Source organism: Macrobrachium nipponense, chromosome 39 (genome assembly GCF_015104395.2).
Source record: "Macrobrachium nipponense isolate FS-2020 chromosome 39, ASM1510439v2, whole genome shotgun sequence".
In the NCBI taxonomy this organism is placed as follows: Eukaryota; Metazoa; Arthropoda; class Malacostraca; order Decapoda; family Palaemonidae; genus Macrobrachium; species Macrobrachium nipponense.
In genome coordinates this window covers 31257680-31273482 of record NC_061099.1, presented here as the reverse complement: position 1 = coordinate 31273482, position 15803 = coordinate 31257680, and the positions used below count along the sequence as shown (strand labels likewise).

Here is a 15803-nt window from a genome sequence, read left to right as displayed (position 1 = left end):
TAAAGTTGTATTATTTTCTTTCTTAATGAAACTTCATTTATATCTTGTTAAACATAAAAACCTTATATACTTTGTCAATCTCAGTCATTGAAAATGAATTAGTGAGACATTTAAAATATTTTGTGATGCAAGTTTAGATAAGTGATATCTTTTATGTATTTGACAGCTGTGTATTTAGTTCCACCTCGACATGATCTCTGGAGAACAGTAAGTGTAGATACAATTAGTACTCCTCCACAAGAAAAAGTCCTTCTGGAACCTCTCCAGAGACATACTAGTGTTGATAATCTTCGTCTGACAAAGGTTTCCAACCTGAGGAATTTGGGATCAGCTGACCAGCGCCAAACAAGTAGTGTGAACACTGTGAGTAGTATCAGCAGTATTAATCTAAACAGTATCAAGGTGTCTAGGTACCAACATAACCCACAACACAGACAGTCAGTGGAAAGTATGAGTGGATATAGTGATGGAGAAAGCCATGGTGACGGAAATGAGACAGATGTGTCGACTCGCACTCAAGATGAGATTCCTATCTTACCTTCAGTTAAAAAGTTAGCTTCAAAATTTGACTTGGCTAGCCAGGAAAGAGTCAATGACCTCGACAAGCACGAGACAGATGTGAGTGTGACATGAATTTCTACTTTCTACAGATGTGTAAATTAAGCATCATATTGTTGCAGTATAATTTTCAAAATATTTTAAACATTTTTATCGAATCAGTGCTTCAATGGCTATTTTTCTTCCTTACAGGGTACTCTTACTTTTTATGGCAAGAAGAACATCTTTCTCAGTGATAAGTCTCCTACAGATCAACCCTACAGCCGTAACTTCACCAACAATTTAAATAAAAGAACTGAGAAACCTTATACCATCAAGGAGGTAAGGCCTTTGCCAAATAAATCATCAGCAAGTAGTAGTCACATCAGCCCTTCATCAGACAATGACCTACAAAACAGTGATCCCGACGATTCAGAATTTGATGACCAAACAACCATAGCTAGCGTTAGTCTTCCTCCTACTCCATACTCACTGGATGGTAGATTGAGCATAAGTACTTCCAGTCTTTTAGACAATGACTCCTGTTTCTCACCAGACTATAGGGACTCATATAGATCATTACCAACTGAAACTAACACAAAAACTATTTTTGGAGTTACTCTTCGTAGAGTAACCCCTGGTATTAATAGCAGTAGAGGAAGTAGAAGCTATGGTTCAATTTCCAGCATTTCCTCTGATGAAGCTTTCAGATGGCCAGCAAACAGACCGATGATGCGCAGGTTCTCAAGCAACAGTAGCTTCACTGACTATGAGAAAGGTACTTCTCATGGCTATACAGATAGTGATTCAGATACCCATAATGCACTAAGGCAAGTTACAATTATCAAGGTTCACGACAAACGTAGACCAGAGTATCAAAGTTTAACAAATTTATCAAAGGAAGAATTCTCAGGATTTAGGAATCAAAGAAACTTCAGAAGTACACTTGACCTTAGATCAGATGTACAAGCAACACGAAGTGTGGCAGAACAAAAAGTATTCATCAACAATTTTTCAACAAGAAACTCTGGGAAGAGCATGCCAGATTTATCTATACCCCCTTCTTCAGCATTTGCCCCTAAAGGAAAGAGGAGATCTATGCATGAGTTTTTGAAAAGTTATCGGAGGCAGATGTCATTACATGAAATAAACAGGATTGATGAAAAAGTTGAGGATGAATTCAGTACCCAAAAGACAGGTAACTTTACTGGTCAACATAGAAATGATAATATAGTAGTGACAAAGTCTCCACTTAAGAAGGCAGTGAGTAACATTGAACTTAATTCAAATGCAAGAGCCAATTCCCTAAGTTCTCTCAGCTCTGTCAATCCCTCATCTGAAAAGGAAAGTAAAAGTAAGAGAGGTAAATTAAATGAGGTTGTAACTGAAAGTGCAAATTGTTCAGTTGTTGACAAGATCAGTTTAGACAAAGATTCAAAATTAGAAACAAGTAGTTGGAGTGACGATTTTGATGAAAATGAATCCCAAATTTTGCTATCTAACTTGGATGAATCAAACATAGAAACAGCAAGAACTGTTGATGGAGGGGTTTGCCAAGACCATGCTGTTGTGCAACCAAAACAATCAAAACGTATTTTAAACATGAGTAAATCCATGCCCTCAATATTTGATGATTCTTCTGCTAAAGAACAACCCAAAGCTAGAGTGACAAAAAAAACAAGTATGTCTGATTTTTTGAAACTTTATTCCAATATCACTTCCTTATCAGAAAAGAGTGCTTTTAGTAAACAGAGTAGTACAGTTCAAAAAAATAAAGAAAACAAGACTGTTATAACTATATCTAATTCTGTCGAACCTCAACTACATACTAAACATGTATTAAATGAACCTGAGGTGTCTACCAATGAACCACAATTCCACTTGCAACCAACACATGAGTTGATGCAACCCAAAGTGAATAAAAATTATAATGAAGTTATTTTGGAACCTAAGCCAGACAAAGTAACAGAACCTCTTAAGTTTAATATGGGAAATGACCATCAAACAATAATAACACTTTCAGGAGACACATCAGTCAATGAGAGTGAGGAGAGTTTATTCCATGCAAGTATTGTGTATGTTGGAGATGATCCAGATATAGTAGTTAATGCAACTTCTGAAAAAGGAAATACTCAAAGTAACTCAAAACTCATATTTGTAAAAGATAGTCTCAATGAACTGGGAGATACAGTTGACAATAAACCCCCATTCCGTGGTGACAGCATGAATGTCAAAGGTAGTGGCAGCCATGTAACTGTTATTTCTGTTGAAGAACCAATAGTGCCAAGCTCTCCAATTTCACCAGTGTCTGATGTCACAGGCTCATTATCTGAAAATATTCCAGGTGATAGTGATGAAGAATTTGATCCAATTCTTCTTACCAGGAGGATTGTTGCCAGCTCTCGTCTAGGTAGTAGCAACAAACCTTACAGGAAGAAGAAAGTCAACATATTAAATGCTTCTGTGCCTGTTAATTCACCATTTTCTCCTGTCAGTAAGGGAAAGTTGGGTGTCTCAGAAATGAAGAATCATCCTGTAGGTGAACATTTCACTTCTGTTTCCTTAAATGAAAATATTTCTCCAAAGAATTTAGGGTCCCAAGAATTTAATGATGAAGGTGTAGACCTCACACTCAGCGATGCTGACCTGCCACCATCAGCTAGTGAATCAAAATCTACAAGTAGTCTCGACAACATCGACAAGGAGGGCAGTGAAACAATGGTACTGTGTCATTGAGATGAACGTGCATGGCTGTGGATCTTAAAGGTTCAGAACTGAGGTATTCACTTGAACTTTTCTTCCAGTGTGTGGTGTTGCTTCTTATTTCAAGGTTCTATTGGCTGTGCAGAATCTTAATCGAGAAAATCTTGCAAGCATGAAAGGATTTCAAGACAATACTGTAGTAACACTTTGTTGGCAGTAAACCCCCAAACAGATTTCTAAGTATTTTAGAATACTAATTGAATTTCTCCCCATTTTGAAACAATTATCACAGAGGCATCATAAACTTGGAAAGTATTAGAATATCTAGGGAGAAACAGTTAACAAACTTACTTTGTTTGCTGTAAATGGTTTTATTTTTCTCCATCAATGGATGTTATATAAATATGTTACACTTTCACTTAAATCTTACACTTCTGCCAACAATAGTGATGAAAAGTGGTTTGTCTGCTCTGTGCTCAGGTAACTGATTTGTTGGGGAATTAAGTAGGTGCTGTACAGACAGAAAACATCTTCAGGACTGATTATACTACTTCCTGTTGTGATCACTGGGTGTACTGTTTCTACTTTAGCATTTATCTTTGACTTGAAAGAGGTTAATGTATGGTATGCCAAATATGGTGAAGCTGACTTTTTTCATTTGTTTGTGGTGACCACTTATTTGTACAAGACTTGTTTCCAGGGCTAATTATTTTCTTGATCAGCCTGGTTATTTTTTTTTATTCTTGCAATTACCCACTTACTGTCTAAAAATTCAATGGCTGCTGTTGACTTGTGTCTTGGCAAGGTAAAACTTGTGCAGATGCATTTTTATGACATTTCTTATAACAGTTGTTCTCAGTGTAAGTTGTTATATTGTGAAAAATATGTTATTAATAACTAAGAGTTATTAACAACAGAGTAAGGTAAGTAAAGTACATGTATATACATACTGTGTCTCTGTAAGGAAATTATCTTCATGACCAACAGTTCTTTTCTATACTTGTGGGTACTACCCAACATTGGATGTACAGTGGTTTAATTTCATGCCTATGCCATGTTTGAACTTTGGCTTGTCTCTTTCTTGTTCTGGATGTCTTGATTATGACCGGGGAATAAGACTTGTCGACATGATTAATGTGGTGTAATTTTTTTTCTTTTTGCAGATATATTTATACATTTATGCATTATTTATTTTATGAAAATAGGTTGTAATTTTATTTTATATTTTTCATATTACGTTACTGTCTTAGGTAGTCTTGTAACTTTCATTTATGTGCCTTTGGGGGGGATAGGTTACATGGTATTGTCTTCCTCATTACTTCATGTGTTATGGTTATGAAGACACCCCGCAGCTGAAATCAGCTGTAGTAATTGAAAGAGAAAAATAATGACGACAAAAGAACTCCCACACTAGGTGATGACAATTTTGCCTCTAGCCAAACATGGCTTCATTAGTATTCTAGGTTTTTATTCATCTGATTTTTAAAATTCTGATGCTACAATATTGTCTCTTTTTCAATGCAAATAAGTTTTTTTAGTCCCACTTTTGCAGCTATCTTTTTCTTGTTAAAAAATTACCTCTTACCAACTTTTCAGTGCAAGCAAACCTCTACATAATTTGACCCTCTTCAGATTTTCTAATTTACCTCCCAGCCTTTTTTTGCTTACACTCCTTCTTCAACTTCTTCATTAAGGTCTCCTAATTTGTCAGTTTCCTGTTTATTTCTACAGTGTTATTTCACTGTAATGATAAAACTGTCCCAACTATCATCACTTCACAAGTTGTTTAACTAACTTGATACAGACTGTTCATGGAAAATGAGTTCTAATTGTGCTAGGGTATATTTCCCATTTGATGTGTAAACCTTTATAGTACTACCTGCTTCTGTTCATGTTTGGAGAACTCTCCAGTTTTCACATTTGAGTTGCCTCTGCTCTGGTTTTATATTTTCCTCTTAAATAAAAAAAATAAATAATAAGCAGTCCCACCAGTAACACAACTCACTCTTCTCCAGTGTTAAACATGTCCACTTCTTGCAGGTAGCATTTCAGCCCCTGTTCTCTTAAGTGGCAACCTTTTCCCTCCTCTTAATTAGAGGACTTACATGTCAAGCAGCGTACTGTACTCTGACAAAGTAGTGAGACAATTTTAAATTTACATGTGGCTGAAATTTTTTTTGAATGTCCTGATTATACAACTATAATCACTACAAATTAAAGTAAGGCAATTTTATTTTCATGCAGCTTATATTCATTAATAATGGGAGATGGTGCAAGAAGAAATTTACTTTGGATATGTAAAATGTACAGATAATTGTAAGTCCTATAATTTATTGCAACACTGTTTTTAAAAAACTGTATATACATACAGTAGTTTGTAATACTCCAGTGGCATATAGTACCAAGTATTTAACACTTCTCCATAATTATAAACATTTATTGACCATATGCGTATTGCAGGTACACAGCCTGACTGCCCGCAGTGTTCCACGTCAGTTCCGAGAAGGTTTACGGAATCCTCAACGGATCACGACACATAATGTTATACAAAAGCCTCAATCAAACCCTAGTTCCTGTTCTCCTCGACGAGATGCTCCATCACCTGAGCATCTTGGAATTCCTTGGGGTCCTGCAGCAATTCCTGTTCGTCCAACACAAGTTCCTGGTGACACAAGTGATGATTCTTCAGCTCCCTCTGGGTCTCCTCGACGTGTTCCTCGCAAAAGGAGTGGAGGGCGTCGTGATCATCCTGGGTGGCACACTCGCCCAGAGTGTGGTGTTCTCTCAGATCCTGCTATGCATGTAGCCACTGACAGTGTGTGCTAAGTTTTTTGACACCAATTCAGTTTGGTAGAGATCTTGGCAGTTTATATACTCATGCAGGTCAGAGGAACAATGTGATACAGATGCCTTAATGTAATGTTAACAACTAGCAAAATATTATCCGTGGTCTGTGATTTACAGGATATTTTAACACAGCAAGAGACTGCTTTATAAGAAAAATACTATATGAACAAACCCAGTGTCATTTATCAATGTGTACTTTCAGTGTACCCTGTGTTTCCAGTGAAATCAATTCCCAATGAACAGCAGAACGTGGCATTAAAGTGGGAGATGGATTTCTAAAATAGATGAGTGATTCATCTCTAATCCTGAAGAGGAGATTGATACACTGGTAAAGGAATAATCTGATAAAAGCAGCCTGCTGTTCATATTCCCAATCCTTGTAAAAAGCTAAATTAATATCCACTTCTATGTACTTTCCTGTAAATATGGTGATACTTGCTTTGAAATCTGGCTTCTTGTAGGGTATGGAATAGCAAAGCTTCACAAATATAACTGGAGAAACGTAAGATACAGTATCTGAAATGTAATAAACAAAGCATTTCATTTATTTAACATAAAAGATATTTCAGATGAAACTTACTATAGGGAACAAGTTGTGTAGTTGGCCTCAGTTTTATAAAATCTTCTAACAGGTTTCAGATGATATTTCTATTTAATTTAAATGATCTTTGAGAGTATTAATTTAAATGTCAGACAGCACAAGGTATAATAAGATATAAATTTGAATACCAAAGCACTGTAATAAATAAATTAAGCCTTATAACAGGCCTGAAATGGATGAACTATCATTTACTAATAAAATTTGTTCTTTAGATTTTGTCTATGTGAAAGCTTAGGACAGGCCAATATCCAGTATACAGGTAATATGATCAAAATGCAAAGGACTTTAAAATTATTATAATTCTTCTAAGCATCTTGCTCTAACTGAAATCTACATGTTTTACATGTTCTCTGAGGGTAGAAATTTTTTTAAACATGCATTAATATAGAGTCCTGATTATTAGTGATTTACATTAACCACACGTACATATAAGAATAGAAATATTTCTTGTATTTTCTCTCCATACAATTGATACTGGGGTTATCAGGGCGAGTTATTCAATGATTTTGTAGTGCTTTACAGTGATGGTGCCTTTGATAATCATGAAAAATAAACTGAACTGCCTTAATGGTGACTTACTGGCAATATAAGAAAAATTTCAAGTAGAAAATATGAAATTATATTTTAATATGATTTTCACATTAAATATAGTAACTGCTAAAACTGATTAAAGATTAGAAATTTGATAAATTCAGATGAAGCATAACTGTAACTTGACGGTAAATCTAATTTAGTTTTTAAAACAAGTTATGACATTAACTCAAAAATATTGACATTTAAGGGAAATGCTTGAATAGTGTATTTTTATCACCTCTTGATACATTCATCAGTTTCAATTCTCCAACAAAAGTGCATTTAGTTTCAAAAGTAGATTTTATGCTTTTAAAAAAATAGCATTCATTACATGTATTTTTTCTACATTACTAGAGATAAAAGGATTTTTCATTTTTATATACACATCTTTTAAACCATTTTCACTGTCCGACATAGAATGTTTTATTACTTTTCTAAAGAAAAATGTAAATAAGCATCAAGTTAGCATTACAGGTGCAATTTTTAAATCGTGGATAGTTGTTTTCTATGATGCCTGTATCATTCATTTTTAGAAATCAAAATTACATTCTAAGATATACCATAAACATTTTCTGCTAAATACTAGTATGTAACTAATTTTTTCTAGGCAAAGCCTAACAGAAGGGTAAATGTTTGACAGGATGAGAATAATGATGAGCTGAAGCTCCAAGAGCTACTATACAAAAAATTAAATTCATTTCTACATGTTTTAAAAATATTAATGAACATCTAAATACTATGGACTCACTTGTTTGAGATTGTCTATTGTCCTCCCTGTGCAATTTTCTATAGTTTGTATCTAGTGCCATATTCTTGAAAACTATGTATACCTTTACTCTAATAAAATGTACAGCCTTTTTCCATTTGTTAGTTATCATCAGTATCAAATTCTAAAGCAATTTTAACATTTATATAATTTACGTCCAGCCTTGATTTACAGAAGTAATTCAGACAAAGGCTCATTCACTTACGTTGTTTTTATAAATCAGGACTATACTTAAAGGTCCCTTTGATGGTATTATGCACACTGATGAAGCATTAACTTAGTTGAACACCATTTTGTTGGCCAGTTTACACTGTTACTATACTTTGTTAACAATAGTTTCCTCCACCAATGGGTTTTGCTGGGGAATCTCCTGAGGTTTAAAACTGATTTTGTACTAGTCTGGCAAATCATACAGTATGTACTGGGGATTTGCAGTTGTAAGATTATACTACTATATCATTAAAACTAAACATTGTGTAACAGTTAAAATTCAACTAAGGTTCAGAAAGGGATTCTACAACAAACCTGTTATTACAAACCTGACACACTAGTACTTTAACTTTCATGCACGACATATAGTTTCAAGCTTAATTATTTGTTTACAGTACCATAATACATTATAGATACACAATTTACAAATGTCAAGCTTAAAAGGCCCATAAAAACACTACAAGAATTTAAAATTTCATAGAGCACTGTTAAATTGCAGTGAAATAAACATTCAGTGTACGTACATGTATGCATATATACATCACTGGACTGTACTAATTATACTTTGTAACTACATACAGTTGAATAATAACTTAAGAAAAATCAAGCAGTGCTGCACTGTGAACACAAACTAAAAATACATCCTAAATGTTTGTGCATTTGCCTGCTGACTTTTTCATTGTAATATAGTAGCTACTTTCTCATTACAAAGTAATCCTCTATCTCTTTCTCTCACAATATACAACAGGTTCATTAAAAATAAACTACATAAAAGTTAAATAAACACTACCGAAATCTTAATAAACAAACTTGTGCAATGCCATAATCAGAATTTTATGGACCAGAAAGTTCAGAGGCCAGACAGATTGCTATGAGACTTTTAACACTTTTTGCCAAGACTACACTGGGCAAACTGATTTTCTTGAGAGCTCACAAACAGCTTTTGTATAGCACTTGGTCTAGGCTGCAAAGGACAGCTTTACCTCCCATTCACGTCAATTTAATTTTAAACTAAATAATGCTCAGGGTTTTCCTTATAATCTAGTCCTACTTGCATATATATATTTGTATAATCTAATGGTTAAAACCATAAGTTGTTAAATTCAGAGATCAATTCCTCAAAAGTTCAATACCCTACCTTTTAAATGCACAAATGTCCGCCAAAATGAAAACTGATTTAATCCTAAACTGCTGCTGCTGATAATACCTGTAAACTCTACTCAATTTAAAATGTGGTCTCTCCAAAACATTTGTGTTTCTGCTTTTGCATATAACAATGCAAATCACTCCATCCATAATAAATAATAATAATGATGATGTAAGTATATATACTATTTCAATACATGATGTAAGTCAATACGTATACTATTTCAATAACTATCATAAAAGAGCCTCTTATCCTAATGGTATAAGCTGGTAATTTAAATTCACGAGATGAATAACCTGAAGAGATTAGAAGCCAAGCTCCATAGAAATAAAACACTACATACTGATTAAAGATCTTTAGTAAATTCATTATGACAAAAACAGCAAAAAGAAACTTAAGTGTACAATATATTGACAATCAGAATATGCAATAAACTTTAGAGCAGTTTTTACTTATAAAAGATCTATTTATACGATGATTTGCAATATGTAGCTTCCAAGGAACAAGAACTTACACAAAACTATGAGGTACACCTTTTGCAACAAAACGTTGTGGCTTATTTTCATCATAAGAAAACAATATATAAACCATAAGTCATCTGTATGACTATGATGTGGTAGTCTCATATTCCTTGGAATTTGTAAGCCCTGGGAAATGACCCAACACAATGGTTACTAAAAAGGCATTTCGACTAAAAATGAAATTTTCATTATTAAAATGAAGTTTTATTGTATACTTACCGAACAATTATAGAGCCGTGATTTCCACGAGCGGCAGGATACTAAATTCAAATTTAGCGCGTCGGCGTCGCCAACACTGGTGGTGATGACGTCATCTCCCTCCACTCGCGGGAGAACCAGGTACAACTGCCCAGGTGAATCCAATTCTTTCTGCCCGTCCGTCCACCTAAGGGGAGGAGGGTGGGTATAATCATAATTGTTCGGTAAGTATACAATAAAACTTCATTTTAATAATGAAAATTTCATTTTTATTGTAGTGTCTTACCGAACAATTATAGAGCTGATTACACATTTATGGGAAGGTGGGATTCAGTGGACCACTAGTATTTTTAAATGGTTACATTTATTGCAATACCAGTAAACACTCAAGGTGTCTGTTGTACCTTACCTGTAAGAGAGCTACAGCAGACTGTTACTGCCTCTGGTCGGTGCTCTTCTTACTATTGTAGAGGAATTGGAATTTGCCCAAAGTTAGCCTCTACAGGAGTGGAATCCTTCCGTAGTTCAAGCGAGTCAAGGCTGACTGACGGAGGATAGTAACAACAAAGATTGCCCTTGCCCTGGGCTAAGACCAGAAATTCAATCATACAAAACATTTGTCACCAACACCAGATTTAAAAACATATATACCCAACCATTGTAAAATCTGACCTAACAGACTGGTGAGTATCCCAGGTACTCAGTACCCCCAGCTTCCCTTGAACTCGACAACCTATTCAAGGTGAAAAGTTAGCATAGAGGTGACGACCCCTGTGCCGTTTCTCCCAACACCATGCCAGAAACCGCCACCGGACCTAACGTTTTACAATTCTCGAAAACCGTTTCTATCTCTTTGAGATAATGACTCGCAAAAACCGAATTCGATCTCCAGAACGTCCTCTGAAGAATCGAAGCTAAAGATAAATTCTTTCTGAATGCTAAAGAAGTTGCCACTGCTCTAACCTCGTGAGCTTTAACTCTCAGAAAACGGAAAGATGTCGTTCTCGGACTGCGAGTGAGCTTCCCTGATAAGCTCTCTAATAAAGAACGATATAGCATTCTTAGAAAGAGGACGAGAGGGATTTTGAACCGAGGTCCAGAGCTTAGAAGATTGTCCTCTGATACCCTTAGTGGCAAACAGATACTGCTTAATAGCCCTGACTGGACATAAGAGCCTTTCTTCCTCCTCATGTCCAACCAAATCAGATAAGTTCCTTACCACAAAATTCCTCGGCCAAGGATTAGAAGGATTCTCATTTTTGGCTAGAAAGGTCAAAGATACCGAAAATACAGCATTGCCTTGAGAGAAACCGACTCTTTTGTCTATAGCGTGCAATTCGCTGACACGCTTAGCAGAAGCTAGTGCAATAAGAAAGAGTGCCTTCTTAGTCAAGTTCCTGAGTGAAGCCGACTTCAAAGGCTCAAACGCAAACGGTGGCCCATGAGGAACTTAAGCACCACATCTAAGTTCCAAGCCACTGTATCTTGCGGGAGCTTAGTGGTTTCGAAAGACCTAATGAGGTCCGACAGATCTGAATTGGAGGAAATATCCAAACCTCGATGTCGAAAAACCGAAGAGAGCATGGCTCTATATCCTCTGATCGTCGAAGGAGCCAGTTTCTTAGAGCTCCTAAGAAATAGAAGAAAATCTGCTATTTCTGTTAAAGAGGTCGCAGAAGTAGAGACTTTAGCACTTCTACACCACTCTCTGAAGATTCTCCACTTCCCTTGATAGAGTTTGTTAGAAGACTCTCTCCTACAACGAGCGATAGCTTCTGCAGCTCTTCTTGAAAATCCTTTCGCTCTGACAAGATTCCGGACAGTCTGAACCTGTCAGAGCTAGAGCGGACAAGTTTTGGTGGAACCTCTTGAAGTGAGGTTGTTTGAGAAGCCACTTCTCTGGAGGAAGAGTCTGGGGAAGTCTACTAACAACTGGAGAAGGTCCGGGAACCACTCTTTCCTGGGCCAAAAGGGAGCGATTAACGTTAGCGTTACATTGCTGTGCGACATGAACTTGTTCAGCACCTCTCTTATTAGACCGAACGGAGGGAATGCATAAGCTTCCAGACCCGACCAATCCAACAGCATTGCGTCCACCGACCAAGCTAGAGGATCTGGGACTGGAGAACAAAAGAGAGGAAGACGGTTGTTCCTCGATGTCGCGAACAGGTCTTATTGACGGTCGTCCCCAAAGGCGCCAAGTTTCTGACAAATCTTGTTGTCCAAAGTCCACTCCAGAGGTAACACTTGCTGTTGACGACTTAACTCGTCCGCCAGGACGTTCATCTTTCCCGAAACAACAAATCTCGGGACTAGCTGAACTTCGCTTCGTTTGACCACAGGAGGAGATCCTTGGCTACTTCGTACAGAGAGAAAGACTGAGTCCCCCCCTGTTTCCGCACGTACGAGAGAGCCGTGGAGTTGTCGGAATGCACTGCCACTACTCGGCCTTCTACTAAGCTCCGAAACTGTCTGAGCCCTAAGAAAATTGCTAACAGTTCCTTTACATTTATGTGGAACTTCTTCTCCTTCTCCGACCAAGCTCCTGAAGTCCGTTGATTTCCCAGTAGGGCTCCCAACCTGTGTCCGATGCGTCGGAAAAGAACTGTAGGTTCGGGAGGATGGGTCGTAAATCTAACCCTTCTTCCAACCTTGCTCGAGAGAGCCACCACCTTAGGTCCTCTTTTATTTGATCTGTGACAGGAAAGGTAATCGAGTCTGGTTGTGTCTTCCTGCACCAAGAGGCTCTCAGGAAAAACTGCAGAGGTCTCATGTGCAGTCTTCCCAACGTCACAAATTTCTCCACTGACGTCAATTTGCCCAGGAGCCTCATCCACTGAATTGGCAGAACTTACCTTTTTGTCCAAGAACTCCTGAACTGTCTCCAGACAGCCTTGAACCCTCTTCGGGGACAGAAAAGCCCGAAAAACTTGAGCATTCAGAATCATCCCCAAATAAAGGATGCTCTGAGATGGAACCAACTGGGACTTCTGTTTGTTGACCAGAATTCCTAACTTTCTGGCAAGATCCAGAGTTTGTTCCAAGGTCCTTCATGCACCGACTCTCTGATTCCGACCGGAGAAGCCAATCGTCCAGATAGAGGGAGATTCTTACTCCTAATATGTGTAGCCAGCTTCCTATCGGGGATAGAACCCTGGTGAAAACTTGAGGAGCGGTCGCTAGTCCGAAGCAAAGCGCCCGAAACTGAAACACCCCTTGCCTTCGAACATGAACCTCAGGTACTTCCGAGATTCGCGATGTATCGGAATGTGAAAATAAGCGTCTTGCATGTCCAGAGAGACCATCCAATCCCCCTGTCTGATGGACTCCAGAACCGACCGAGTGGTCTCCATATGAAATTTTGTTTTCTGGACATGCAAGTTCAGGGCGCTCACATCCAAAACCGGCCTCCAGCCCCCTGATGACTTGGGAACTACAAAAAGGCGATTGTAAAGCCTGGAGGAAAATCCCCTTCTATCTGTTCTATCGCTTCTTTGAGCAACAAGCGCTTCCACTTCTGCGGCTAGCGCCAGAAATTTGTCTGAGCCCGGAGAGTATGCCTGGAATGGAATTGGCACAGGTGAGAGCGAGGGAGGTGAAACGAGAGGAATACGATAGCCGAACTTGAGTACTTGCACTACCCAGGCTTCTGCTCCTCTGTTTTCCCATTCCTCCCAAAACAGAGCCAGCCTGGCTCCCACTGGTGCATGAAGAACCGAGCTTTCATTTGGAAGGTTTGTTAACCTTGGCCGAGGCCTTAGACTGAGGTCGCAAATTCGATTTCGGCCGAAAGAAGCGCTTGGGTTTTCTCCCTCGAAAAGGCGCTTGGGCCAGAGGAGAAACCGAAGGAACAGTCTCCACAGGAGCTTTAGGTCTCTTAGTAGACTGTGCCAGTAAATCCGAAGTAGATTTCTTATCTAGCGCAGACGAAATTGACAACACTACATCGTCTGGAAAGAGGTTATCTTTCACAAAAGGAGCAAACAAGAGAGCAGACTTCTGTTGGGACGTAACCCTTTTAGAAGCAAAGGAGCACCAAAGTTGCCTTTTCTTAAGGGTACCAAAGGCGATGAGCGAAGCTAACTCATCACATCCATCCCTAATGGATTTGTCCCGCACAGGACAGAACACCAATCCAATCCTCCGCTAACTCTGGGAAAGAGAAGGACAGTCTTCGATCTTGGCCGCTAAAGCGCCAATAGTCCAATCAAGGAAGCTAAAGACTTCCAAAAGTTTAAATTGATTCTTTACAACGTGGTCCAACTCAGGCGCTGTAAAGAAAAACTTTCGCTGCGGCGAAAGCAGATCTTCTAGAGGAGTCTATTAAACTGGAGAAGTCTCCCTGGGAGGAGGCAGAAACTCCCAGAGAAGGAGCTTCCCCAGTTACATAAAACCTATACCTCTTACGAAGCAACTTAGAGGGAGGGTAAGCAAAAAGAGCCTTCCCTAAGTCTCTTTTCATAGACATCCATTTCTCCGTCTCTTTCAACGAATGTCTAACCGCTTTAGATAGAACAAGTTTTGGGAGGAGAGGGTCTGAAGTTTCCTCCTCATCAAAAAAGTCGAAGTTGGGGAGCGCGGAGCCGCTTTCTCAAAATAATCTGGATAAGATACCAGAAGAAATCTAAGGAGACGTGAATAACACGAGAGGTGATGTGAATCCTCCTCCTCTACTTCTTCTTCATTCTCCGATACCGCCGAAGAAGTAGACGGCACTACAACCGGATCTGAAGGTTTCGAACCACCCTTGGACTCATTCATCCAGTTGGTTAACATCTCTAACTGCTTGCGCAAAGGCGCCAGAGACGAATCAAAAACAGTTAACGTAGGCTTGGAAGAGCCTAAATGTTCAGCAGGAGGCGGAAAAAAACTACTTGCGCCTCGCTCGGAGCCGCCGAAATTCGAGGCGAAACAGGCGCATCAGGCGTAACAGACGCGAAAAAGCGCCTAAAGAAACACCCTTAGAACTGCTAGCTACAGCGCTAAAACCACAATCTCTACTAGTAGATGGAGCCGAAAAAGGCACAGATTGAGGCGACAAACGAGCCCGCTAACGTCCGCGGCGCAACCCTACTCTCAGGCTCCTTATACCGCTTGACTGGAGGAGGCGAAGAATCGGCGCCTGAACGCCTCTTTAAGGGACGCGAAACGGGCGAATCTCGCCAAGAGCGCCGCGCGACCGGAGACGAATCGCTTGAATCATTCGAAAGGCGTCTGACCGCAACACCTTTCCAACGCTTAACCGAGCCCTGTTGAGGCGCAACAGGCTCAACAAGAGAGGCGCCTGTCTGTGGGCAAATCCCGATCGACTCCCTTGGACTTCCGGTATGTCTCTTCTCCCCGGTGCGGGGGAGCTGGACAGTGACCTTTGTCTAGGAGACGTGTCAGGACAGACAGACGCACCCTCAACTACACTCTTACCTGAGGTCGCTTTCTCCAAAAACGTCTTAACTGAATTACCAAGTTGCAAAACCGTATTCGCTAGTACCGACCGAAAATTCTGATCTAACCTCGATTCCAGACTGGCAATGGTTGTCGGAAGAAACTACACGGGAAGCCGGAGAAGTGGGATTAGTAGGAGGAATAGGAGGTGTAGTTAAAGGAGACATAACAATTTGAGGAGAAACAGAAGGAACAGATGCATCGCAAGACGAAGCAGAGCTAAGTCTACTTTCCCTAAGCGCTGCTTTTCTAATTCTG

General features: G+C 38.9%; 2 protein-coding genes across 13 annotated transcripts in view; one reads left to right on the top strand and one right to left on the bottom strand.

The window, feature by feature from the left end:
• LOC135210255 (uncharacterized) overlaps positions 1-8119 on the top strand; it is a 266781-nt gene extending 258662 nt beyond the window's left edge. For 10 of the 11 annotated variants that reach the window (XM_064243118.1, XM_064243116.1, XM_064243117.1 and 7 more), the window contains 3 exons: positions 167-618; positions 751-3316; positions 5701-5889. In XM_064243118.1, coding sequence (XP_064099188.1) covers positions 167-618; positions 751-3273 — 2975 coding nt within the window. In that variant the 3' untranslated portion in view covers positions 3274-3316; positions 5701-5889. Of the gene's footprint in view, positions 1-166; positions 619-750; positions 3317-5700 lie in introns of all 11 variants that reach the window. The other variant, XM_064243122.1, reaches the window with a different exon arrangement.
• The window catches only part of LOC135210257 (trafficking protein particle complex subunit 4-like), a 64222-nt gene continuing 53973 nt past the window's right edge, over positions 5555-15803 (bottom strand). For both annotated transcript variants that reach the window (XM_064243123.1, XM_064243124.1), the window contains exon 6: positions 5555-6603. The gene's annotated coding sequence lies outside the window, so the exon portion shown is untranslated. The remainder of the gene's footprint in view (positions 6604-15803) is intronic.